Below are 26,657 nucleotides of genomic sequence, written 5' to 3' on the forward strand. Positions count from 1 at the left end.
CTCCGGTTTTAATTATAAGAATCGTTTGTAATTAGGATCGGAAATAATATTTTATGCTTAATTTTATATTTTTAATTTCAAAATTTTTAGTTAAGCCGTTTAATTAAAAATTTCAATTTAATATCTTTTAGGATACAACTAAGTTCTCTTAATACAATTAAGTCTGTGTTCATATCTCATCTTGAAATTTTGAATGAAACAGTCATGAGAGAATATCATAATATAACAAGATTTTATCCTTTCTTATTGAAACTTATTACCTCTTCTTTTTCTAATAAAATTTTGATTTTGATGGTGCAACAGATTCTTGAATGCTGGCATCTTCGGCAATGGCACGGAATCGTCTCACATGTTGCCTCACACAGCCACAAGAGCCGCTATGCTGGTCAGAATCAACACTCTTCTTCAAGGATACTCCGGCATCAGATTTGAGATCTTGGAAGCCATGACCAAGTTCCTTAACCACAACATAACTCCATGCCTTCCTCTCAGGGGCACCATCACTGCTTCAGGGGACCTCGTACCTCTGTCTTACGTTGCCGGCCTCTTGATCGGCCGACCCAACTCCAAATCCATAGGTCCTGACGGTAAAGTCCTCTCTCCTAAAGAAGCCTTTCAATTCGCAGGAATCAGTGGAGGTTTCTTTGAACTGCAGCCCAAAGAGGGCTTGGCTCTTGTTAATGGTACTGCCGTAGGATCTGCTTTAGCCTCCATGGTTCTTTTCGAGGCAAACATTCTGGGTGTCCTGTCGGAAGTCTTGTCTGCAATTTTCGCCGAGGTTATGCAGGGCAAGCCAGAGTTTACTGACCACTTGACACATAAATTGAAACACCATCCTGGCCAAATTGAGGCCGCTGCTATAATGGAACACATTTTAGATGGAAGCTCTTATGTTAAGGCAGCTCAGCAGCTCCATGAGATTGATCCTCTTCAGAAGCCTAAACAAGACAGGTATGCTCTGAGAACTTCTCCTCAGTGGCTTGGACCGCAGATTGAAGTGATCAGACAAGCGACAAAGATGATCGAGAGAGAGATCAACTCTGTGAATGACAATCCATTGATTGATGTTTCAAGGAGCAAGGCACTTCATGGAGGAAACTTCCAGGGTACCCCAATTGGCGTTTCAATGGACAACACTCGCCTGGCCCTTGCTTCCATTGGAAAGCTCATGTTTGCCCAATTCTCTGAGCTTGTCAATGACTTTTACAACAATGGGTTGCCTTCAAACCTCTCTGCTAGCCGACACCCGAGCTTGGATTATGGCTTCAAGGGAGCTGAAATCGCCATGGCTTCATACTGTTCAGAGCTTCAATTCCTTGCCAATCCTGTCACAAACCATGTTCAGAGCGCAGAGCAACACAACCAAGACGTGAACTCTTTAGGGCTAATTTCCTCAAGAAAAACAGCTGAAGCTGTGGACATACTGAAGCTCATGTCCTCCACCTTCTTAATTGCACTATGCCAAGCCATAGATCTGAGGCATTTGGAAGAGAACTTAAAGAGCACTGTGAAGAACACTGTGAACCAAGCGGCCAAGAAAGTCCTAACAATGGGTGTCAATGGAGAATTACTCCCTTCAAGATTCTGCGAAAAGGATTTACTCACAGTGGTGGACCGTGAGCATGTGTTTGCTTACATTGATGATCCTTGCAGCGCAACATACCCATTAATGCAGAAACTGAGACAAGTTCTGGTTGATCATGCACTGCAAAATGGTGACAGAGAAAAGGACTCAAGCACCTCCATTTTCTCGAAGATTGCAGCTTTTGAGGAAGAACTCAGGATCCATTTGCCCGGAGAAGTAGAAAATGCAAGAATTGAGGTCGAGAATGGAAAATGTGCCATCCCTAACAGGATCAAAGAATGCAGGTCTTATCCACTGTACAGATTTGTGAGAGAAGAACTTGGTACTGGTTTGCTAACAGGTGAGAAAGTGAGGTCACCTGGTGAAGAATTTGACACGGTCTTCACCGCGATGTGTGCAGGAAAGTTGATTGATCCTTTATTGGAGTGCCTCAAGGAGTGGAATGGGGCTCCTCTGCCAATATGTTAGGATTATGGTTTTAACCCATAAATTTTTCCTCAAAAAGTATATTTTTATCAATATAATATTATAGTTTCTGTATAATGCAAGGGTATAAAATGCTGCTGAACACGTTTGAGAATGTAATAATATCTTTTTTTTGATAGCATGTAATAATAATATCTATCATCTCTCTCTCTCAATTCTGTTCTGCACAAATCATTGTAATTTAGGCAAGAAAAGTGATCCAAATCTTACAAGACTCAGTTGATATTTGAGGTGCATGCACACACATATGAAGAGAGAGGGAATGGGTGAGAAAAAAATACATTAATATTTAATGCTTTTCTTAATAAAAATAAAAGTGAAAAATTTTATCTATTTAATACTCTCGTTAGTATGTGAGAAACTCTTACAAGTAAAAAATAATAAAGACTAAAATGGTACAAAGAGATAGTTTGAGTGTTTGTTTTGATTTTAAATATAAGATATTAACCTATTTTGTCTCTCAAATTAATAAATTTTTTTTGCATATATGAAATGGGGTTTTTCATCAAGGTAATGATCCGAGCCACATCTACTACAAATAAAGAGCTTATTTATTTTTTCAACCATTACAGACATCTGCAAATTAATTATATAGCTTTTGTATCTAAGAAACCGACGCAGTATGAAATAATTTACTTGATAACGGAAACTATGGAAAAGTCTCTATCCTTTTTGAAGGTGATAGAGTGACGTGCGGGGAAGGCGAATGTGGGGTAGTTGTAGGTGGTTAGGTGAATCGAGTTCTTCAATTCAACAACTTGTAAGCATATGAATCAAATTTATAAATATCTACGCATATGCATATTTGCGTAACATTCAATAAGTGGACATTTTAATGAATTAATTCATACGGCTGTGTTTGTATTGGCATTTTTTTTAATCATAGACAAGTTTGTTTTTTTAAAAAAAATTTTTAACTCCTGATAAGGACATGGGCTGATTGAAAACTAGCCACGAGTTTCAAGTAAAAAATTAGATACATACAAGTTTCCGAATTTTATTTATTACTCAGATATCTCAAGGGACCTAGGTGTGATTTGCAATTCTTGTGAAAAAGGCTTATTTGCCCCTCGATAAAATACATTAAATCTTCTCTAAAAAATTTTATTTCCTAAAATGATTGCCTTTGATTTTTTTACATCTTTATTTCAATTTCTTGTTATGAAAATGATTTTCTGAAAATTTAGTTCTTCATCCTATCAATTTAGTTTCGCATACAAGTTATCTTCGTTTTTCTCACTTTGATCATTTGATATTAATTTATATTTTATTGTTTTTGGATTCTCACAAAGAAAATCATTTTCAATAACATGAATAAATTTATTCTGATTGTAATTAATAATTGACAAATGTAATAATATAAAAAATTATTTGGATAATCTATTATGTAGTCACCATAACATAGCGTGTCACTGATTTTTAACTTTAGTGATGATGAATTAACACAACAACTTTATTAACTATAATTTCATTTATAAGTAGTCAAACTGAATAATCGTTGGACCAAATTAAGAAAATTATTACAAATGATTTTTGAATTTTCAGCCAACAATTTGTGACTCAGTTTGCATATTCCTTCCCTTTTGGTTCTAATGGGCTTCACGGTTTGGGCCTGGCATTAAAACCCAATCCATCAATAATTATGTGCTGGTCATTCGACGGCCCATTTGATCATTGGAATCCAACGAAAAGAATTACATGCATAAAAATTGAATAAGACAATATATGAACCCTGTGTTGGGCTGTTCTTCGTCCAATGACATTCTCACAAAGCAGTGCCCTAATGTGATAAAATATGAGAACATCATTCGTTGAGAAATTTACAAACACGCCAATCATCCTTCTCAGGCTGCTTCAATCCGATTACAGCTAGCAAGGATCCAACCTGCCAATTTGCCAAAAAGAATGGGGTTGAGCCAATCCGTCAGCAAACGATATTTTTTAACTTGCACCGTAAGACCAACAATCCACTGCGAGTTACTCCGCCAACCAATATTGTCAAACTCGTGAGTTGACTCTCTGAGTTTAACGTTTTTACGTTTCTAACTAACAAAATCATGTTGATTAGCTCTTAAACTTGTGATAATTGTAAACTTAGTTAAACTTACGAGTTCATTTATCGAGTCTACTATTTTTACGTTTTTAGCTTACGAAATCATGTCAGCTTATTTTTAAACTCATGCTAAATTTTTAAATTTGATTATGTTTAGTGACTTTATATATGAATTTTATAGAAATTTTTTTGTTGAATGTGATAAATTATGAACATTGATGGATATAATTTCAATTATTTAAATTAGAAATATATATAAACAAAATTGTTCTCATTTTTTATATATTAATTGTTTGATTATATACTTTTAATACCAATTTATTAATAAAAGCAAACTCTTACGAGTTCATGATTCGAGTTTACAGTCCGAGTTTATATCATTATCACGAGTTTGCTTAAAGTCGTGAGTTTGACAACCTTGCTGCCAACCCACGGCTAACCTACATTTATTTTTTAAATTTTTATTAATCCTTATAATTATATTATTACATTTTATATCCTATCTAAAAAATTAAAAAAAATATTTCAATGATTTATTTGGTGTTTTCACTCAAGCATTTGAAGAAAAAATAATTTTTTAAAAATAATTTGTTTATATTATATAAAAATACTATAATTTTTTTTCAAAAAAGTAAATAATAGTTAGCGGGTTAGTAGGTCAACTCATCAATCTACCATGACAGGTTATAATTGGCTAAAAGCTAGCTTGCTATCACATAGTTCTTTTTAACTCGGATTGTCTAACTCTAACCTGTAAGCTGGCTCCTATTATCACCCCTAAATTCGACGACGAAGCAAGTTGGGTGCGTCATTACATTTGCGCCAGCTGATGGTCTAACCGTGCCAATAATTTGGATTTGAGGCGTTAGTTACTCCATTTCTAATGCCCCTCAATTTGCCTCTATTCCCAATTTTTTCCTCCTTTTTTTCACTATGAGTAACACTTTGATATTTTATGGGCCAAAAATTGTGCTGTTTTTGATTTTTTACGGTTTTTCAAAGAAAATAACGCCCTAAATTGAAAACAGCACCAATTCATTACTATTTGTCTTTCATGCATGTTTTGATATCCAAAGCCACAGTTCTTGGAGTGCTTTGTATTTGCGTTTCCTTTCATATCATAGATTCAAGAGTGCGAGAATTCTTCCTGCTATTTTCATACTTTTTGTATTTCTTGGAATCAACTGCAGCAACGAGAAGGACTTAAAATCACGACACTACTGTGAAATATGTTATTTTCGTGTGTTTTGAAGGTTTTTTTTTTTCCCATCTAAGAATTTATCCAGAATGCTTCCCGATCAAAGTATTGAATTGCTGATATCACAGATTACAAGTTATGCTCGAACTCTTCGATGGCAGTGTCGTTTCAAGTTCGTCCCACGTTCCAAAGGCTATAAAATGTAACTATGATTTATGTATCGCATTGAATAACTGCACATTGTTTTGCTGGACAACCTCAAATTTATAATTTTCACTTTACAGCATATTCCTTTAAGAATATGAGCATCAATCATACATATGTAAAGAGTCAAATCCTCATTTTTGTTGCCATATAAAACGGATTTAATAACTTATAATGATCCTGGAAAGAACAGTTTAGTATTAATTTTTTTAAATTAATCTTTTAGTGATTATTGTTTTGGCTTAATATTAACATTGCCACACACTTATTATAAAAATAATATGTGTGTGTGGATCGTACACGAAATATCTAATTAGGTTATAAGATATCAGCCGGCAAACTAAAATGAGGGAGAAATGAATAGTAAAATATAGACCCTTATATAACATCTAAAATTAAGATTTGGATTAATACGATCATTAGTCTTTGAAAGTTAATCTCGTTTTAGTTTTGATTCCTAAAATTTTAAACTAGTGATTTTCATCTTTGAAATTTGACTTTATTTTAGTCTGTCTAAAGATTTCTAATCCTCAAAACAATGTTTTTTTGTTTTTAATTCCTAAAACAAGATTTCAATAATCAAAACCACTAAAATCAAAATGAGATTAAATTTTATAGATTAAAAATGGTATTAAACCCTTAAGGTTTTCTTTCATCCAAACATCCATGCGTACATCAAAATCAATGGGAGAATTGTAATGAAGTACCAAGTAAAGAACATAGTTACTAAAAAATCCTAATGACAACAGAACAACTTGCAATGACAAATTTTAAAGTTGAAAATGACAACAGAGCAACCTGCAATATAATCACTTGTCATTAGGCCTCACTAGCAATTATTTTCGTTTCTTACAAGATCTCATTGTAATTCTCCCAAAATCAATTATGAACCTAAAATTATAGTTATCTCATAAGCTACCAAATATCCCTTCATCAATATCCGACAAGAAAATCAGAAGACCTACACACATGTACACGTGTAATTGTGTACAGACAAACACCAACGTGGGAAAAGAACAAAATCTTACCCACATATATTAACTTTGGAGTAACAACCATTATTAAGCTGTCTTGGATGATAATAAGTAATAATAAAATGTTCGTACGTGGCATCTTAATGTACTTGTGTACGTTAATTTAATGTGACTGAGTTTGCATATTCCTTTCCTTTTGGTTCTATCTTACCCGAAGTTGGTGAATGTTCCCAAACATGCAGCAAAATCAATAACTTGTTCTGTTTTATTACACTTATTCAATGTCTTTCTTCACATGATCACCCAACATTTATTTGTACTCTAATAAATTACTTCTTGTGATTTGAGAATCCTATTTCTCCACCATATAGTACTACGTACATTTGTCTTGTTTTCCTCTTGTCTCTTTTCCCTTTACTTTTAGTAATAATATCACGAGTATAGTAAACATTACGTATATCTTTTTGTATTCTTTTACAAACCAAGAAATATATATTTATATATTCTATGATATCACCAAACATAGCCTTTATGCCGGCAGGCTTGAAGTTTTGGAGTTTCCAGCGATAATATGCAATACAAATCATTGAAACAATATGATTCCAATAGTTAATCATGAACTCTAACGCATGAAAGAAACTTAATTGAAGATCTTTCGCTTTCAGTACAATCATCGGATATCTGATACTACTGAATAATCAAACGAAGAACTTTTAAGGTTGAAGAAGAGCAGCATTATGAAGGATGTTTAGAAAAATCCTCTCACTGCAAGGAATATGGAGTTTAGAGGCATTGCTGAATCCAAAAACATCCTCGGCATGATCAAGCAATGTCTTGAACAGTGGATGGTTCACCACAGAAACCCTAATCACATATCTCTTGCAATCTTCTCCCACATACACAGCTACGTGACCTCTTGGAACATCTTTGGTATGTTTCCCTCTTCATCAAAGCAACAGCAAAACCTAACCCATTTCACAACTCTACCAATACTTACCTTCTTTCTCAATAATGCACCAAGTTCTCTTCTCAACAGTTTGGTCTTCAACTTCATCATCATATCCTCAACTAATCGCAGAAGAAGAAAGACAATAAGAAGGACAAGGAGGAGGAGAAGAGAAAGGGATCACAGTTTGCGAGGTACCATGGGGGAAGAATAGAGTTTGGGAAGTTATATAGAGTCAGTGGCTTAGCACAAAAGGACAAGAACATGGTATTTATTAAAAGAAACACAGTCGTGCATAACGTGGCGGTCAGTAGCTTGAGTACAACATTAAGATAAACTTTACTATAAACCTTGCTTTGGTTGGTCTCATTAACAATAATATCAATGACTCCACATTTGTTGTAACTCTGAACTATACCGATGATTAGGAAATTTGGTAAGAGAGTGTGTGATGTCTGTGTGAGTGCTAGATGCCCAAGTTGGAAAAACTTAAATTAATTAGCACATTGTCATGTTCATGCTAGGAAAAAGAGAAACAAAACAAGAAGAACATGCTCCTTCCGGTCCCTAATATAAGAGGCAATTGGGAGTTACATTTCATCCTAAATATAAATAGCCAATTCATTTTGTCTTTAATATTTATCATTTTTATTTCCCCAAACTAATTTATTTAATTTATAAATTGACATATAACCAATGCTATATAGTGATAATTTAGGAAGATTAAGTTACATTTTCATTAAGTAGATTTTATATTAAGAATCAGAATCAGAAGTAGTTTCAAAATGCAACTTTTGACTGCTAGTTTTCTAACTCATGATAATTTTGTGTTTGCTATATTTAAACTGCAAGCACACACACATGTATATATATACTCTTCTTTCCATGAAGATAGAAATTAGCTACATGCTAGAGATCATTGACTATGATGACAGATAGAGCTTGAATGATTACATTGTTACTTATATTAAAATGTTTCACTTTTATTTATTTTGTTTAATTAGGTGGTGGAAGCACAAATTTTGTCTGATGCCGCTTGTATTGACAGAGATGAAGAACAAAAGAACAAGGTTACGTGCATGAATGAGTGTGTGTGTGTGTGTGTGTATGAACAGAATAAGAGAAAATAAATGGGAATATATATAAATAAGTAAAAGAGCCAACAGATTTACATGTTTCCTAAGTGGCATGTGAGAGAAGAGATCTCCATTGTGGCACATAACCATATTATATTCTTTTTCAATTGAACAGCCAACAGATTTGCAGAAACATGGACGCCGTCAACCAATCAATAATCAATAATTAATTAATTATCTCAACCATTCATTGTCTTCATAACATCTTCTTGCTTTGGCTTTATTTTTTTAAAAATCAGATTCTTGTTTTGGCTTTCTTAAACACATACATAATAATTGTATATACTGTACGTAATATATGGAGAATGACAGAAAAATACTTATTGAATTTCAAATGATAAATAGGTTAGTTTGACAATTTTTGACCTATCAAAATAATGATAAGAGTAGCTAAAATCATTACAAGAATAGTCAACATGACATATTTGTCTTTTTGAAATTTAACAAGTATTTTTCTGTTATTTTTCTTATCCTGCATCTTATTGCAAGAGTTCACAGGCTACTAAAGCTTAGGCCATCGTTTTAAAAATGATTTTACGATATATAAAATAAGTATATGAGAGGATTTTTATCCCAATTTACATAAAAGCAATTTTTAGACGTGTTTTCTGGGCATTCAAAACGCCTCTTTTTAGTTTCATTTCAATTTTGTCTTATGGGGTGAATTCTAGGAGAGGATAGAGGGCAAGACAGGTAATTTAATTTTTTTTTTTATAAGGGATACTTTAAAAAAAATATTTTTTATGGCTTTCAAATATACCATTCCAATACCATAGTTTCCCCCTATCTTATTTCAGTACTGTTATCAAAGTTTAATCTAATTTGGAACCATGTATATTATTTGCCGTGCATCATGAATTTTATGTCCACTGGCTATCAAAGTTTATTAATACAAATTAAATGATATTTTCCTTTGAACAAAAGGGGCCCTAGCTCACTTGCATATTAAAATTAAATTCTTTAAAAGATCTAAAGTCTCATTATTTAAATAACAGATAAGGCACCGCATTCGGATATATCATATATACGATTGAACAAATGTCAGAAATTGTTCTTTCTTCGGTTCAATAATTTTGTGGGGGTGGGATCCATCCCATAAATTCCTCTCTATCTAACCTTAATTAAAACTAATTTAAATATACATTTTCATTTTTCCTCCTTTTTCGCCAATTGCCTTTCCCGCTCCACAATTATTGTAGATTTTTTTTAATCAACATTTGAATAAATAAAAGTTAAAGTCTACATTTAGTCCTTTAACTTTGTAAAAAATTTTAATTTGGTCTCTTAACTTTAAAAAAGTATACTTTTACCTTTGATCTTAAACCTATCAATAAAAAATGATGACACTGAAATCTTAAATGTTGATAAAACATGCTCAAATGCTAGCACATTAAGTTTATTTTTCAAAACAATAATGATTTATATAAAAAAAAAATTATCATTTAAGCCTAACAATTTTCAGGCTAAAAGACCAAATATATCTTTTTCAAAATTAAAGGAGTAAATATAGTAATAAATAAATGAATAATGACTTGTATGAAAGTGGAAGTGCCCATGTAAATTTGATGGGATAAATGACAAAAAATGGGGGTTAGATGTCTAATCATGTTGGCCACTTGCTTCCCTTTCCTCTTGTCCCTTCCTCATATACATATATATTCTAAAAGAAAGTCGTGTAATTATCGTTGATTTTTTAATTTAAAGACATCAGCTTGATTTATTTATCTTTTAAAACCATGATTCAGTGTAGACTTCGAGTGATTCATATTCAGTAGTTTTGAATAAACTTTCTTAAATGAGTTTTCAGATCTTCGTTATTGGGGTAAGTGGTTGAACCTTTAATGTAACTGACTCATCTTTCCTATTCACAAAACTTTGTACAATTTCCAAACGAATTTTAATATAAGATTTATTTGATTAATTGGGAGATATTGAGGAAGCTAAATAAATTATTTTAAAATATATATTTGTCATTTTTTTCAACTAAATTGTATAATTTATAAAGTAATATATAATCTGGCAATATAAATAAGTATTTCAATGATCATATAGAAAAAAAAGTATTGGGTTCTCCGAGTTCTATTGGGTTTAAGGATATATGTCATAACCAGGCAGAAGAACTATACTGGGTTTCCTACCTTTTTTTTTTGTTAGTACTCCTCTGGTCTTTAATATAAAATCTAATTATTAAGTTAATTTTGATTCTGAATGTAAGATTTATTTTTCATATTTATCATTTTTTTAAATTATCTTTATAGATACTCTCTCAACTATAATCAAGTAAGTAGAGGAGGGGGATATTAAAAAAATATGATTATAGTATTTTAGAAAAAACATGTCATATTTCATATAATTAATTAATTTATCTAACTTCCTTAATATAATCAAATTAATTAAATAGGTCTTATATTAAGAATCGGAGAAGTATTATTTATCTGATACAATGCTACATATTTTCTTTACTTTTCATTTTTCAACTTGTACAGTTAGATTAGTTCTGCAAACCAAGCCAAAACAGGTGGCTTTCTTTGGTCAAAAAGGTTATCTTTTTTCTGTGCAGTTCCCCCACAGAACTCAGCTTGGTTACATCACATGGCAAGCAAGCATGAAGCCTATCTTTATCATCAATTTGATTCTTTTCTTGGTTTTTCTCTCATGCACGGTTACATTTTGTGCATTGGTTTAATATGAAAGAAACAAACATCAAGGACCCACTAACAGAACTTCATTAAACACAACAAAGAAACAAACAAACAGAACACAAAACATAAGTAGAGTGGTTAGCAAGATAAGATAACCTAAAACCACCACCACCAAACCTTTGACAAAGTCGAACCTTGTGATAAGCATGGTGGCATGGAATCGCAGAAACATCTTCAATATCTTCAAATTTCTCCCAGCAAAAAAATGGCACACCATTCTTCTTCTTTCCAGTTGTTCTCAATTTCTCGATCATTCACTTTTAACTACTTTTGGTGAGTGATGCTGCAATTCTCTCCTCCAATGTTCTTCAACCGGAAACTGATGATCCTGATGATTCTAGGGATCACTACCAGAAAAAAGGCTTTTAACGGCGGTTAAAAGTGGCTTTTAACGGCGGTTTTGAAGGCGTAGTTGTTAAAGGCGACGTTGAAAGGCAAGGAAAACACGGCGGTTTTTAACCGCCGTGGAAAAGGGTTTTAACGGCGGTTATATGTATAACCGCCGTTAAATTTTTTTTTTTTTTTAAATTCTGCGAAATTTTCGTGTTTACCACCCTGCAGTTTACAGCTCCAAACAAATGTAGGCAGTGCAGATCACGCAGAACAAGATCAATTAGCTAGTTAATATACAGCAATGAAATTTTTTTTTACACAATTCGAAAATAGGGAAACCGGCCAACATAATAGAACTAAGTGGTAACCAAGGAACACGTATTGGCTAGCTAGGTCCAACAATTCTGAAATAGAAGTAACTACTTCTTTGTACAATGGAAATCATGAACAATATAAGAGGGAACCGAGAGAAAGCATCTAACAATGAATTTTTTGACAAATAACCTATCTATTTGAAAGCTAAATTTCAATTTTTTCTACCAATGTTGTTGACAAAGTGTCCCTCATCAAGTTGATGTCATCCATGAGATATAGCGCAGTATTTTGAAATATCTGTTAATAAAAAATAACATAGTAAACTTTCCATCACATATTTTCTCATCAAAATGCCATCTCAAGTTCTTTGCATCTGTGGCATTAGCAAATAGACGCTTAAATCGTGGTATTATTGGAAGATACCACAGAACCTTTAAAGGAGAACCTTTGGTCATCTCATTATAATCACCATCATCTTTCTTCATTTTGTATCTTGAAGTCCCACATTTAGGGCACTTATTCAACTCTTCATAATCATTTCTGAATAATATGCAGTCATTAGGACACGCATGTATCTTCTCATATTCCAAACCCATCGGACACAAAATCTTTTTTGCCTCATACATTCGTTTCGGAAGTGAATTCCCTTTGGGAAGAATATCACTCAGCAATTCAAGCAATTCCGTAAAACTAACATCGGTCCAACCATTTCTTACCTTCAAATTCATCAGTTTCAATACGGTTGTCAATCTTGTGTAATCATCTTTGCACCCCGGGTATAAAGGTGTCTCTGCATCACTACACAAAGTTTCAAAGGTGGAAGAAAACTGTGTAGAGGATTCAGACCTTATATCACGAAACATATCCGAAATTCTATCACCAAAGTCTTCATTAACAACCTTCTCATTTGCAGACAGTGTAGTCTTTCTAATTTCTCCATGCCATATCCAATTTGTATACCTCAAATTTATCCCATTACAGATAAGATGCTCTTTTATCTCAGAAATACTCCGTCGACTATTGTTTAAACATTTGACACAAGGACAATAGTACAATCCATCTCCTTTACTAGGGGCATTTCTCTGAGCAAACTCAAGAAATTTTTCAACCCCATCCTCATATTCCTTGCTAATTCTCCTAGCTTTCATCCAACTACGATCCATTGTTCTACAGATTATTTAAACAATACTTTACTATCAATCAAAATTCATAACGAAGGAAAAAAACACAAAATAACTAACAGATTATTTATCACTAAATTCTTATATTTATTACAAAAAATTATCAAAAATTCGAAATAAATATCAAAAAATTATAAAAAAATTTAAAAAACTTCACAATTAATCAACTCCAAACATTTTAACATATTTCTAATACAGTATGTAAAAAGGAATTAAAGTTTTCTCACATCTAATGCCTACCAATTAACACCAATCAACGGTTCAACCACATAAAAATGCAAAATGAACAATAGAAGCTAACCACAATGTAAAATTAACAACCCATTTCATATATAACAGATTTTCATGGCTAAAACATTCAACAAACCAAGAAAAATTGAAAAGAATGAAAGAAGAGGATACTCACAAAGCAAAGAAGCTTCAAACGCGAAGTGAGGCGGCGGCGGACGGCGGCGGACGGCGGCAACGGACCGGTCTTCGGTTAGATAGTGGAAGGTACGACCGGTTTTCAGTGGTGGACCACGGCTGAGCAAGAACCGACGGAAATGGGAGGCGCGGTCGACCACGGCGGAGTGCGGCGCACGGCGGCAAGGCTCCAAGGGCTCAATGGAGGAGTTTAAACGGTGGGCTAGAGGCGGGAATGGCCGGTAATGGCAGTTTTACGGTGGTGGGGCAGAGGGGGACCACGGCGCACTGAAGAAATGAGAAAGAAAGTGAGGAGTCGAGCGGCCGAAAGTGGGTAGAAGAACACACTTTCCACGGCGGTTTTCAATAAAACCGCCGTGGAAAGTGTTTTTAACGGCGATTCTTTAAAGAACCGCCGTGGAAATTCATAACCCCTTCAACTTATTTACAAAAATGCCACCGCGTTTTTTTCCACTTCGTTTTTCTGCTGAACCGCCGTTAGTTTGCGACGTTAAAGGTCTTTTTTCTAGTAGTGGATAGTTGTTGGATCACAGACTGGATTGGGAATCCTACTCGTTTCTCCTTCATCCAAATTATCATTAGGAACACGAAGATCCACAACAAACCACATCAAGCCAGGATACTGCAAAAGAAGGGTCCGGATACATATAATAATTTGAGGGTTACATATCTATATGATCAATTTTTATTTTATTTTACTTTATAAAGTGACCTAATTAATAGTTGTCTAAAATTTGAAAATATATCAATAATATTGTTTTGGACCAAGAACTCAGAATCCATAATTTATATTAACTGTCACTCGTACTTTCAAAAAATTTAATGGAATAATTCGCAGTCATATATATAATAACAAGTTGGCTAAAATATATTTTTAGTCTTCTATTTTTATACAATATGTCTTTAGTCTTTTAACTCTAACTGTTACCAAAAAAAGTGATGATATTGAGATCTTAATATATTAAGTTTAATTTTCAAAATTTTCATGATTGTTACAAAAATAATCATTATTTAAGACTAACCAAAAAAAAAAAAACTACCTCTGGTCTTAATTATAAGACTCTATTTGTAGACTACAAATGAGGTCTTATAATTAGGATCGGAAGTAATATAATTTTTAAAGTGAAAGGATCAAACACATGCACAATATTTGCCCTAACAAATTCAAAATATATTTGTGAAATCAAGGTGTACGGATGATATCAACTTGAAAAGGTCAATAAGTCAGAAAAATTTCTTTTTCATTATTCAACTGGTTAAATTGATTTAAAATTAGTGACATAATAATTTAATAAAAATAATTATTTAGATATATTTTTTGCCAACTACTTATACGATAATATATATAAATTTCTAATAATTCCAATATTTAACATAATAATGTCACGGTAGATGAAATTTTTAATGAGATCACAGGGCTACAAATGGTCTAAAAATATTTTGGGCTAAAATTTGATCGGCTTTTAATTTTTTGATTTTCAACATTTTTTTCATAAAAACACATGGCAGCACATATTATCCCATAGATGAGCATTGAGTGCTCATCATAATTTGAAATATTTAAATTGACTTTAAATGATTCAAATTTATTTTAAATTTTTTATATTTAAAGATTTTTTTATTTTAATATATACATAATTCAACATAAGCATAGTACACTTCTTAAAGAAATAATCTACCATTGAAAAAATTACTAATTAAAAATTTCAAACTGAGACAGTTTAGATCAAAATTTGAATGGCCCAAATTTCATCATATCACAGTGATAAATACTGAATGATAATATCAAACACATCCATTTGATTCCCATTCCAATCTTGAATCTCTGTTCAATAGTTGCTCAACTAGTCAACGTTAGTCTATGCCAACCATTAAAATGATTTTATGACTTCATTTTTTAACTACTTAACACGAGTGATAATTTTTTAAAGAAAAATATTGATATCAGATTGTGAATATCTCATCCCAGAAACACAGGGCAATCAATAAGGCATATCAGAAGAGCATGTAGGCATAAACAACGAAGAACAAAACCCAACAGGGGAAAAAGATCAATTTATTGGCCAAACTTGGAATGAAAATCAAAGTCATGTGTATTATTCATTCAGAATGAATCATCACGCACCAATCTTATGTACTACTTTCCGGGAAAGCAAATCAGTGAGAAAGTTCTCAAGAACAATCATGACCTACAAGAGAGCTGGAAGGGAGAAGCAGAAAAGGAGGGTCCCAAGCATAAGAGAAATTGACAGAAGAGAAAGCTTTCAAGGGGCCGCCATTAACGAGCAGACAGCTATCTCCTTGCTTTGCAAAAACCGAAGGATCCACAGATTCTGAACTCTGAAATCCCTTACAAGATAATTGAATCTTGCTCTGTGAACAAGAACAGTTGTTTATCACTGTCACTTCCCACTCTGGCTTCCCCTTTATTTCCCTCCCACTTCTCACTGTTCCTATGTTTATGTTGTTCAGCGAACAGTCGCAGAAACCTGCAAGTTTCCCCTGTTTGGTTACCCAGAAACAGAGAGAAAATTCAGGGGAAAAAAATATCGAAGGCCATACCTTGGATGATGATGAAGGCCAAGAAGGTGAGTAGTATGAGAGAATTCTTGATGCTTGTTGCCATTTCTTTCTTCCTTTCTTTCTTCCTTTCTGCTTTCTGATTGATTAATCAGTGTGTTGATTGTCCAGTCATAAATATGGCTGCTCTGTTTTTCTTTTCTGTCACTCTCTTTCTTTCTTTTTCCTTTTTTTTCCCCTCGGGAATTTGAGTTAATCACGCACCCTATTTAATGTGATTTTATATCAATTGGCTCTAAATAAGGAACCCCACACATAATAAGCCAGGGTTTCGCTTGGTGAGTTGATTCTTGTTTCCAGGAAAAATGTTTTTCATTGAAAAGAAAATTGTTGCGCACAATTACCCTTACTTGTGATTTTTTCCCCAATAAAAAAAAATATATTTTGCATTATTAGATAATAAAATCAGTCAAATTAATAAGTTATTAACCGAAAACTCTAATGAAATAATTTTATTGAGTGTTCTCTTCTTGCTAATTTTAGAAAACTGCTCAACCTAATTTATCTCATCACTAGGGTTGAAGTTCCAAGTAGTTAGGTTTTAGCTTGATAGAAGAAAAGACTTTTTTTTATTCAATTATTTAACATGGGCAATTTTTTCAATGTGACTTTCTATTCATAAAATTTAAATTAAATATTATTTAAAAATTCTGCATCTCTTCATTTCAACCCAATTATTATTGATTAGGTAACAACCCAATTCAAATTAAGATTGGTCAAATAGCAAGTATTATTACTCTCATCTAGAGTTACGCACTACTGAAATCCAATAAAATTAATAGTACTCACTACTCAAATATTACTCTGTTTTTTATTATAAAATCTTTTTAATTAAATTATGTGATTTAAGAAAATAGTTAAAATTAGTTAAAAGTAATTAATATGTAGCAAATGCAATTTTTTCCCAAATATACCCCTAAATATAAATGGATAAATGTGAAAGAATAATAGTGAGATTAATGAAGAAAGAGAATGTATTAAATACATTAAATTAGGGGTAAAATAGATAATAATGCATTAAATGTTCAAACAAACTCAAAACAAATCTTATAAAAAGAGACACACCTATTTAAAAAATTAAATCTTATAATAAGAGACGGATTGAGTATTAAATAATTGTTTTGGTAAAAAATTGGGTTAGTACAATTTTTAATTCTTTAAGTTTGTCATTATTTTGATTTTGGTCCTTTAATTTTCAAATCACAAGGTTTGGTCTCTAAAATTTCTTTTCATTTATAATATTAATCATTATAATCTAATAATAATCTGGACTATTTTGTCTCTTGAGAGACAAAACCTCTGATTTAAAATTTGATGGACCAAAATTAAAATAAAGACAACCTTGAGGAGCTAAGATTATATTAATCCAAAAAAAATTAAATAATTATAAAATAAAAGAATAATGGTTCTTATTCAGAAAATTTTCGGATTTTTTATTCAATCTATCTTCATTTGACATGTAACTTAATAGGTAGTCAAAGAGCGCGTGCTCTTTGTTTCTTCCGTGTCATGATTCATTTCTTGTTTTGAGAAATTTAGGATCATCACATTCCACATTCAATTGGATTGCCTAGTGACTCAGAATTAGGTGTTCAGCACATAGTAAAGGATGAGTATGCTCCATTAATTTTTTTTCCATTTTATAAAATATGGGATAAATTTATAGGCACGATTAATTTTTTTTTAACTAAAAAACATAACATAATTTTTTGTATATTAGGATAGGGTTATAAAAGGACAAAGACCAAACTCTTTTATTGTAGTAGCTTTTTTTCTCAGTCTCACTGATTTCTATGTTTAATCAAATTAATGGCTTGGATTGCCTATTAAAAAAAGAAATCCTGATTATTTAGTCACTTGGCGTAGCTGGCAAAAAAAAAAAAAATCACTTGGCGTAATTGATGTGACTTAAACCTAATGGCACTAAATGAGATATCCAGCAAATTATGAAGGGTTTGATTTTATGCCGTCTTTAATCTCTATTCTCTCCTTCTGCTTCTCGTTTTTCTCTTAAAAATAATTTTTTATATTATAATTTGGATTGCTTGCTAATGGAGTAAGATGTGGGAAAATAAAAAATAATTCTAATATCATTACACAATAATTGCATAAATCTTAAGCTTTCACATCCCTTCTAATTCGAGACATACTAATTGGCCAATAATTACACACGCAGATTGATATAATTAGTTACGGGCTTGTGGTTTGACGGCTCAAAAAAACATTTATAAAGGCATTTACGAATTATTACTTACTAATGAAATTATCGTATTAATTTAATAATATAATTGACAACCATATATTTGTGTTATGTGATAATACGAGTTGAATTTTTAACAAGTAAAATCATCTTATATTGCCAATAAGGTTCGACATGATTGGCAAATAATTGAATCCCCCAAGCATGCCATGAAGAGTTTAATTTCTTACTATGTGGAAGGGAAAAAAAAACATTATTTTTTACATATAGATATCTTTTTATTAGTAATTTTATTGTTAAAAACAATAAAATTTACTTATCGGTCTCTATATATGTTAGAAGGAATTACTTCTTATCTATGGATAAAAAAAATACCTATAATATAAACATAAAAAATAAATTATCTCATTGATACGGCTAGCTTTATCTTCTCAATAAAATTCCAGGCTCAATTATTGATATAATAATTTAGAATTTGTTGTTATCACTTGTGCTAGGCTTGGCATGAAGCCAAACCTACAATTGGCTTTTCCTGCTTAGAGTCTAATGGGGCTAGAATCTAACATCGTATTCGTATATTTAAAACAAAAAAAAAAAGAAGAAGTGAAAATAATAATAGTGGAGTCATATAAAAATAAACAAAATTCATAAAAATAATTGACACTTCTTAAAATTCAGAAGCTAGATGTTGAAAAATCAAGTCGTTTTATTGGAGCACGAAAATATTTCAATTTGAAACTATAATGTTTTCTTTCATCTTAAATGTAGAAGTTAATTTATGATTTGTTTTGATTTTAAATACAATAGTATAATACTTTTCTGATGTGGCAGTAGCCTAGTGTTTTTAGCTAAGTTTTTACTCAAAAGTACTAGATACCTGGAAATATTTTAATTTACATCAAGAGTTTAAAAAAATAATAATATTATTCCTGATGATTAAAAGTATTATTAATTGCCTCCTACAAAGAGGAAGGGATGCAATGTATCAAATAATTATATACTCCCTCCATTTTTTTTTATAAGAAATGATTAATTAAATCACATCAATTAAGAAGGCTTTTAAAATTATTTAGAGAGAAAAAATATACAAAAATATAATTATTTTTTCAAAAACAATTATTTATCAGAGAGAGAACGTAAGAGAGAAAATTTATCATCTAAATAATTTGACTTGATAATAAATACAATGATGTTAATACAAATGATTAGATGGGATTAAAATGGGAAATTAACAAAAAAATAAGGTTCATATCTAAAGAGGAGGGCGTGGTCCCGCTTTATGAATGGAACAGAGAAAGATCAATAAAACGAAACTAAAAATACGATGGATTTTGAGTTAGTCGGATAAATGACGTGACACGTGTCTTAAGCCCAAACCTTGGATGGCTTCCCAGGATTTAATTGGCTCCTATTGCAAATTATCAAAGATTTTTAATTTTTTTTTCTTTTACTCTTTTTCCGTCAGACACAATACTTAGGAAATACATATACATTGTTATCTATTTCTGCTTCTTCTTTTTTTTTTTTTATGAATATGTGATTTTTTTATGAATATTTTATTTTTATTCAGATTTCAAAAATAATTTTTTATATCAAATTATGTAAATTTACTTGGTGCCTAAAAAAATGAATGATTTAGACCTAATGGAACCAATCCTCATCCTTGGCAGAGCGGTCGTGGGTTCCGTTGTATATATGTTGAAATATTAAGGAGAATTAATTATTTTATTTTATTTTATTGTTGTCAATCAAGAATTAATAATGTCTAAATTTTGGGGAGTCTAATTCACAAAAAAAAAGAAGCAAACACAAATAGTATTTTTGAGAGGCTACGTGCCATGACTCCACCCCTTTCACTAGTGGACGGCTCGGATTTCATATATATTGACGTCTCAGGACGCATGGCATTTTCTCTGAACTGTTAGTTGTAGGATTAAAAAATCTCTCCTCCAAACCAAACCAACAGAGTCGGTTTTCGGAGGTGTTTGGATGGAAATTAAACTATAGTTTCATAAGTGCTTTTACGGTTTACGAAGTAAATATGTGGAGGAGTTTATCTAGTTTTGTGAAAAAAAACACTTCTGAGAATTACGAAACACCTCCTCATATTGATCAGATTAATGAGTACTATGAGCAACAACACACCGGTTTGCTGATGGCTTTGATTTTTTTTTTTTGTCAAAAAATCTTAGGCAAGGGGCCAAAGATAAAAAAACTAACTCATAAGCCACAAGGACTGGTCCTGGTAAGAATTTACATGAATCCCGTTAATCTTGACCCTGGTAGTATTTTTGCTTCACTTAGCTGCAAATATGCTTCCCCAAAGCGCCGTGACGATATCAGGAATCAAATCCTCTTTCTTGGATGAGAGTATCTAACTCTTTGACCGCTGACCTTTGGTATAATGGGTCGGTGATTTTGGATTTTGGCAAACAAATGAATCGGCAAAGACCATCTCAAATAATGGTTAAAAAAAAAAACAGAAGAAAGACCCTCTCAGATTATAATATCAACCCATTCTTTTCAAAAGTTCTCATATACTCCTAAGGTTTTATTTATGGGATAGAAGGAAAATATTTTTCTAGTTATTATTTATAAATCATATCGTTACGTTCTTTACGTAAGTGTACAAATTGATTCTTTATTTATTGTTATATAGATTGTTATTATTTTAAAAAATATATGTATTAAATATGGATAAAATTGAAAGTTCATTAAAATTTGAGATGTATTTAATAAGATTTAAATATTTTTTTTATTTTAATAAACCGTATTAGAAAATATTAATAAATAAGACTAGAAAAATAGTTCACAAGATAAAAACATAATAATAGTCCAACGAAATTATGAGCTTGTGTTTTTGCACATAGATTAAATAGCGAGACTCCTCATAGATTCTAATTCTATGTGATATACAGATATGTGAAATTAGGTTGGCAAAAAAAAAGATATGTAAAAATTAGGAAAAAAAATATTCGTAAGATTTACTCCCCTGGTCCTTAATATAGGATCCAATTGTTGAGTTGATTTTGATCCTAAATATAAGGCCTATTTCTTATATTTATTAATTTTCTCTAAATTACTGATATGGATACTCTCTCAACCATGGTCAAATAGAAGATGGAGAGAGAATATTAAGAAAGATGATTATGATATTTTAGGAAAAACATGTCACATTTCTTATAATTAACTAACTTATTAACTTCCTTAATCTAATCAAATTAGTTAAATACTACCTCCGGTCTTTAATATAAAACCCTGTTTGAATTTTATTTTGGTCCTAAATATAAGACCCCAATCCATTTTGTCTTTCATATTTACTCAATTTTTTCAAAGATAATCTTTCTAATAATTATAGTTCTAGTTAATACACTTGATTAGCAAGAATATTTTAGGAAAGATAACATCTATTTAAAACAAATAACTAACTCAACTTGCTTCCTTAATATCCTCAAATTAGGCAACTAGCTCTTATAATTAGGACCGGAGGTAGTATGATTTATATTAAAGACCGGAGGAGTACATTCACAAGTCATTTAATTTTAAGAACTCCTGATAGTAGATACTTAGGGACTTATAATTTCCCTTTGTAAATTCGTGTTATTAGAATGATAAATAATATCGTTTGAGGTGTAAAATGGTAAGATGTTCAAAACATAATTAATTTGAAAACTCACATTTGTACGTCAGATCATATATATATATATATATTTATATGTATACGCGCTTCCAACCCAATGCTAAGAGAAGATGTCTTCTACTGCACTCCAATATCTAGATCATATTTTTGGTCAAAAAAATCTAGATTATATTTCGTCTGTCAAGATATTTATACTAAAGGACTTGATTCTTTGTAACATAAAACCTAAAACATTCAGATACAAAAAATCTATGTATTATTACCAGGCTATGGCATCCACAAACAAAAGCAGATATTAAATTGTCAGAGTTGTTTGGCTCAATTGATATTAACATCTCATAATATTTTGTTTAAATGAGGTTGTAAGTTTCTGAATATTCATATTTTTTCCTTTTTCCTTTTGATTTTTTTTTTTAAAAACAGGCACATACACCACGCGTAACGAATCCCTGAGCCCTCACAATTGGGATATTTTTCCTTATGGTGGGATTTTTATAGCATATGCAATTGGATATTTCAGACCAAAGACAAAAGGATAACATAATCTGAGAAAGATGCCCATATTTAATACCTAATAATACCTCGAACATGATTGCCGCCAAAAGAATATTTATGCCTACGAAGAATTTTTTTTTTTAAAAAAAAAAACTCGTAGTTAGGAAACAAATAAAGAACTGTCGTCATCCAACATGGTCCATGAAATGGCATGCATTGGCAGGCATTTTTAGGGAAAACCATTTTGTAGGTACCTATAGTTTCACCCAATTTTTAATTTGGTACCTATACTTTCTTTTCTTTTTTTTAAAAATCCTTCAAGTTTCTCCCGTTACTACCTACAGTTTGAAAAATACATTGAAGGGCTAACAGAAGGATAGACATCGTTAAATTAGAAAAGTGGAGGGAAATAAATCGACGAGCATGCAGTAGCTTAAAATGTCCTTTACTCTGTTCACTTCATTTCAGTGATCTTAATTCTTTTTTTGAGGAGTTTTATCTTCTTACTGATAGGAATTAGAGCAACAGAAATGAAGGGAGAATAAATAAATATATTAAAAATATATTAAAGCAAGTATAATGCCTAGATAGATTGTAAATTTTAATTCTTTTCCCTCCAGAAATACAAGAATTTTCACAGGCAAAACAGGATTACGGTTGCAGTCTTTGATTCCAGGCACACTGACGTTTTCATTAACCTCAATCCTACAGCCCATTTTCTAGGAGAAAACACAAACAAACCTCACAAAAACTTATCGTAGTGGTAAACTAATCAAAAGTCAAATCACCGTCCAAATACAAACCTCACAAAAATCAACGTCACCAGATCGACCTCAACCATGATTTAAACCCTTTAACATTCCATTCCACTAAAAGCCAAGATTCTCACGGAGGTCGCTCTGATTCTGTCGCATACCTCCTCACCCAAGTTGCTTTGATTTTGTTGAAGACCTCCACAGTCCTCACCCAGATGGTTTTGATTTCTTTGACCCAAAAAAAAGAGAGATTGCTCTGATTCCGTCAAAGACCTCCTCACCTGGATCACTCTGATTCCATCAAAGACCTCCTCACCTGGGTCGCTCTGATTCCATCGAAGATCTCCTCACACAGGTTGCTATGATTCCGTTAAAAATTATAGGCTTTAACAACGTCTATCCTCCCGTTGGCTTTCCAATGTATGTTTTAAACTGTAGGTACTAACGTTATAACGGGAGAAACTTAAGGGATTTTAAAAAAAGTAAAAAAAAAATAGGTACCAAATTAAAAATTGGGTGAAACTATAGGTACTTGCAAAATGGTTTTCCCGGCATTCTTATAAGCACCATTTGAGTTTCGAAATTTGATCTCAGTAAGTCTCTCCATTCACCTATCTTGACCATACAAGTTATTTAGACAACTATAAATGCATAGTTGTTTGTGTTTTTTTTAATGTACAAAAGAAGGCGAAGCTTAGTAGAAAATCAAATCAAATCATGGGGATTGAAATCTCATAACATCTTTCTTCGTCATGGTCCTCGTGTTGATGAGGCGCCGTATCAAAAATGGATGTAGCTACGAGCCCATGTTTAGCTAAGCCATCTGCAATTAGAAACCTCGTACAATTGTTTGTGCTGTTAAAGTAAGACTACTCATTTTTAGACGACTACAACATTTCTTTTAAAGCTATATATACATGAACTTGATGGTTCACTTCAACCCAATCCTGCCTGGTGAACCAAGCCTAGTTGCAGGTTGACCTAGACCATGTGTGGATTAAGAAATTTAGTTAGTTATTTATAATAAATATGTGTTGTATTTCTTAAAATATATTTACCAATCAAATATATTGGCTAAAATTACTATTATTACAATAACTACCTTAAAAAAATAGATATGAGAGACAAAATAGATTAAGGTCTTATATTTAGGATTACAATAAAAATTAAACAAACTCTTATATTAATTACTAGAGGCAGCACATCATGCTAGACATTACCTCAAGCTGTATGTCATATGGTCTCCAATGTAATTCCTCGTTATAAAGAAAGCCAACGTCAGAAGATGTTTGGACAATTTGAGTTGCAAAAGGAACAAGTCGCAGCTACAAAAGGAAAATGGTAGCCATACGCACGGGACCTATGTGCAGCCGAAGACGATGACCTCTATGACGCATGCAGGAAAATATTAAGAGTCAAAATCAGAACTACACACATGCGAGAACCCCGAGAAAGAGGTAAGAAAGGAAGAGACTTAGGTCATACTACTCAGAAAGGGAAGGGAGTTTTGTTGACCTGCTCAAGAAAAGAGCCCCACTATAGATGTATATATATTCTTCCGGTTCTTAATATAGAATTTAATTATTAAGTTGATTTTGATCCTAAATGAAAAATATATTTATTATATTTATCAATTTTTTTTCTAAATTATCTTTATTGATATTCGTACAACCATAATCAAATAGGACATGGAAGGAGGATATTAAGAAAGATAATTATGGTATTTTAGAAAAAAAACATATCATATTTCTTATAATTAACTAACTCACTTAACTTCCTTAATCTAATCAAATTAGTTAAATAGGCATTATATTAAGGATCGGAAGAGTAGTTAATAAGATTTATGATGTATACTAGTAACCATAAGTAATTCAATTAAAATGTAATCAAACTAATGCACCTCAATATTGTACATGTTTTTTGATCAGCCCGCTATTTGTATAGTATCTTTTTTAAAAATTATCCTCACGCCCCATATGCTATATATTTTGCAATTGTTATTATGGGAATAGTAATGTAAATTATAAATGATTTAAATTTTACAAACTAACTTTTACATTATAGTTATTTATGAAAAATATATGCGTGTAGTATAAACACTAAATCAAACATAAATATAAAGAGTGAAGGACTAGTTAATTTTTCTGTCTTTTTAATAACCGGAAAAGTCTATTTTTTAGAGCACGTAATTTTTAATTAAATTATAAATTAATTATATTTTAATTGAAACTCATATTTTTAATTTATTTAAATAAAAATAATTAATAAAATTGCAAATGGTTTAAATTTTATGAACTGAGTTTTACATATGATAATTACTTATAAAAATTTATTTATGCAGGAATAAAGAATGGACAATAAATCAAACCTAAATATAAATTAGACTTTTCTATTTTGTTAATAATAACAATAATAGGATAAGTCTATTTTTTAGATTACATTATTTTAAATTAAATTATAAATTGATTATATTTTAATAAAAAAACCATATTTTTGATGCATTTCAATTAAAATTAAAAATTATTAATAAAATTATGTAGAAGTCTAACTTGTTTTAAAAAAAGGAAATTGGAAAATACCCGTGACGTGCCTAATAATTTAACATTGAAGGAAGGTGCTCATCTTAGTATGATTTGTTTTAATTAGTGATTCTCGTGTATTTGTATGGAGTTTGAAAGTTATGATGACATTTTGTCGTGTTTTTTTTTGTTTTTAAAAACAACACAATAATTTTTGTTGAGTAGAAAACTGGAATACATTCATAAAGAGCCAACTTATAAATACAAGATCTATGACCTGTTTAGAACAGTTTATAAGTAGCTTTTTAATAGTAATTTATGGAATACGAGACAAATATACGAGAAGAATTTTGTCTGGACTTACATAAAATGTGCTTACAGAGAATTTCTACTATTATCCTAAACAAGTACCTAGTCTTCAGGCTCAACATCCACCACAGGAGTTCGAGGTGGAGGTTGGTCCAGAAGGCAATAGACATCATCCATGCCATGAGAGGTTTTGGCTGAATAATCAACTAATCCTGTCCCTACTAGTGTAACTAAAACTAACCTACCAATCTCAATGGAGCAACAATCTAATTTCATCAATCAAATTTTTAAAGGGATGATCGACATCACATCCCCTCAAAATCAGATTGATTGCCTCTATACAGTTGGACTTGACAATTATTTTTCTAAGATTTTTAGACCAACATACATTTAAACCATGCAAAATCCCAAAAACTTTTGCCAAGACCGAGGGTACTGGTGTGTTTGGATGAAACCAAACTATAGTTTGAAGAATAGCTTCTGGAGAATAAATTCTGAAAAAAATAGATTTTGTGAAAAAGTGATTCTAAGAAGAGAGTGTTTGGATATTGTTATCAGAAGCACTTTTTATATGTACAAATTATTAAAAAAAGCATAAGTTAATATGATAATTACATAAA

The 26,657-nt window shown here is 31.6% G+C and overlaps 2 protein-coding genes across 2 annotated transcripts; one reads left to right on the forward strand and one right to left on the reverse strand.

Moving 5' to 3' along the window:
* Positions 1-270: 270 nt before the first annotated feature.
* On the forward strand, positions 271-2,122 carry LOC114745001 (phenylalanine ammonia-lyase). Its single transcript, XM_028933144.1, has one exon. The coding sequence runs from the start codon at positions 350-352 to the stop codon at positions 2,051-2,053; it is 1,704 nt and encodes a 567-aa protein (XP_028788977.1). The 5' UTR covers positions 271-349; the 3' UTR covers positions 2,054-2,122.
* Positions 2,123-15,562: 13,440 nt separating this feature from the next.
* On the reverse strand, positions 15,563-16,287 carry LOC114745021 (uncharacterized). Its single transcript, XM_028933167.1, has 2 exons — positions 16,102-16,287; positions 15,563-16,028 (listed from the first exon to the last, which is right to left on the reverse strand). Exons 1-2 carry the CDS (start codon positions 16,163-16,165, stop codon positions 15,712-15,714), a joined length of 381 nt encoding a protein of 126 aa, XP_028789000.1. The 5' UTR covers positions 16,166-16,287; the 3' UTR covers positions 15,563-15,711.
* Between the last annotated feature and the right edge of the window lie 10,370 nt (positions 16,288-26,657).

This window comes from Neltuma alba, unplaced genomic scaffold (assembly GCF_004799145.2).
Source record: "Neltuma alba isolate B1F8T4 unplaced genomic scaffold, ASM479914v2 tig00004508_pilon, whole genome shotgun sequence".
NCBI classification, from domain to species: Eukaryota; Viridiplantae; Streptophyta; class Magnoliopsida; order Fabales; family Fabaceae; genus Neltuma; species Neltuma alba.

Excerpts from the sequence above, each read along its gene's own strand:
- LOC114745001 (XM_028933144.1), top strand. The coding sequence starts at position 350 with ATGTTGCCTCACACAGCCACAAGAGCCGCTATGCTGGTCAGAATCAAC.
- LOC114745021 (XM_028933167.1), bottom strand. The coding sequence starts at position 16,165 with ATGGCAACAAGCATCAAGAATTCTCTCATACTACTCACCTTCTTGGCC. Across the intron at positions 16,029-16,101 it reads GGCCTTCATCATCATCCAAG|GTTTCTGCGACTGTTCGCTG; the intron begins GTATGGCCTTCG and ends GGAAACTTGCAG.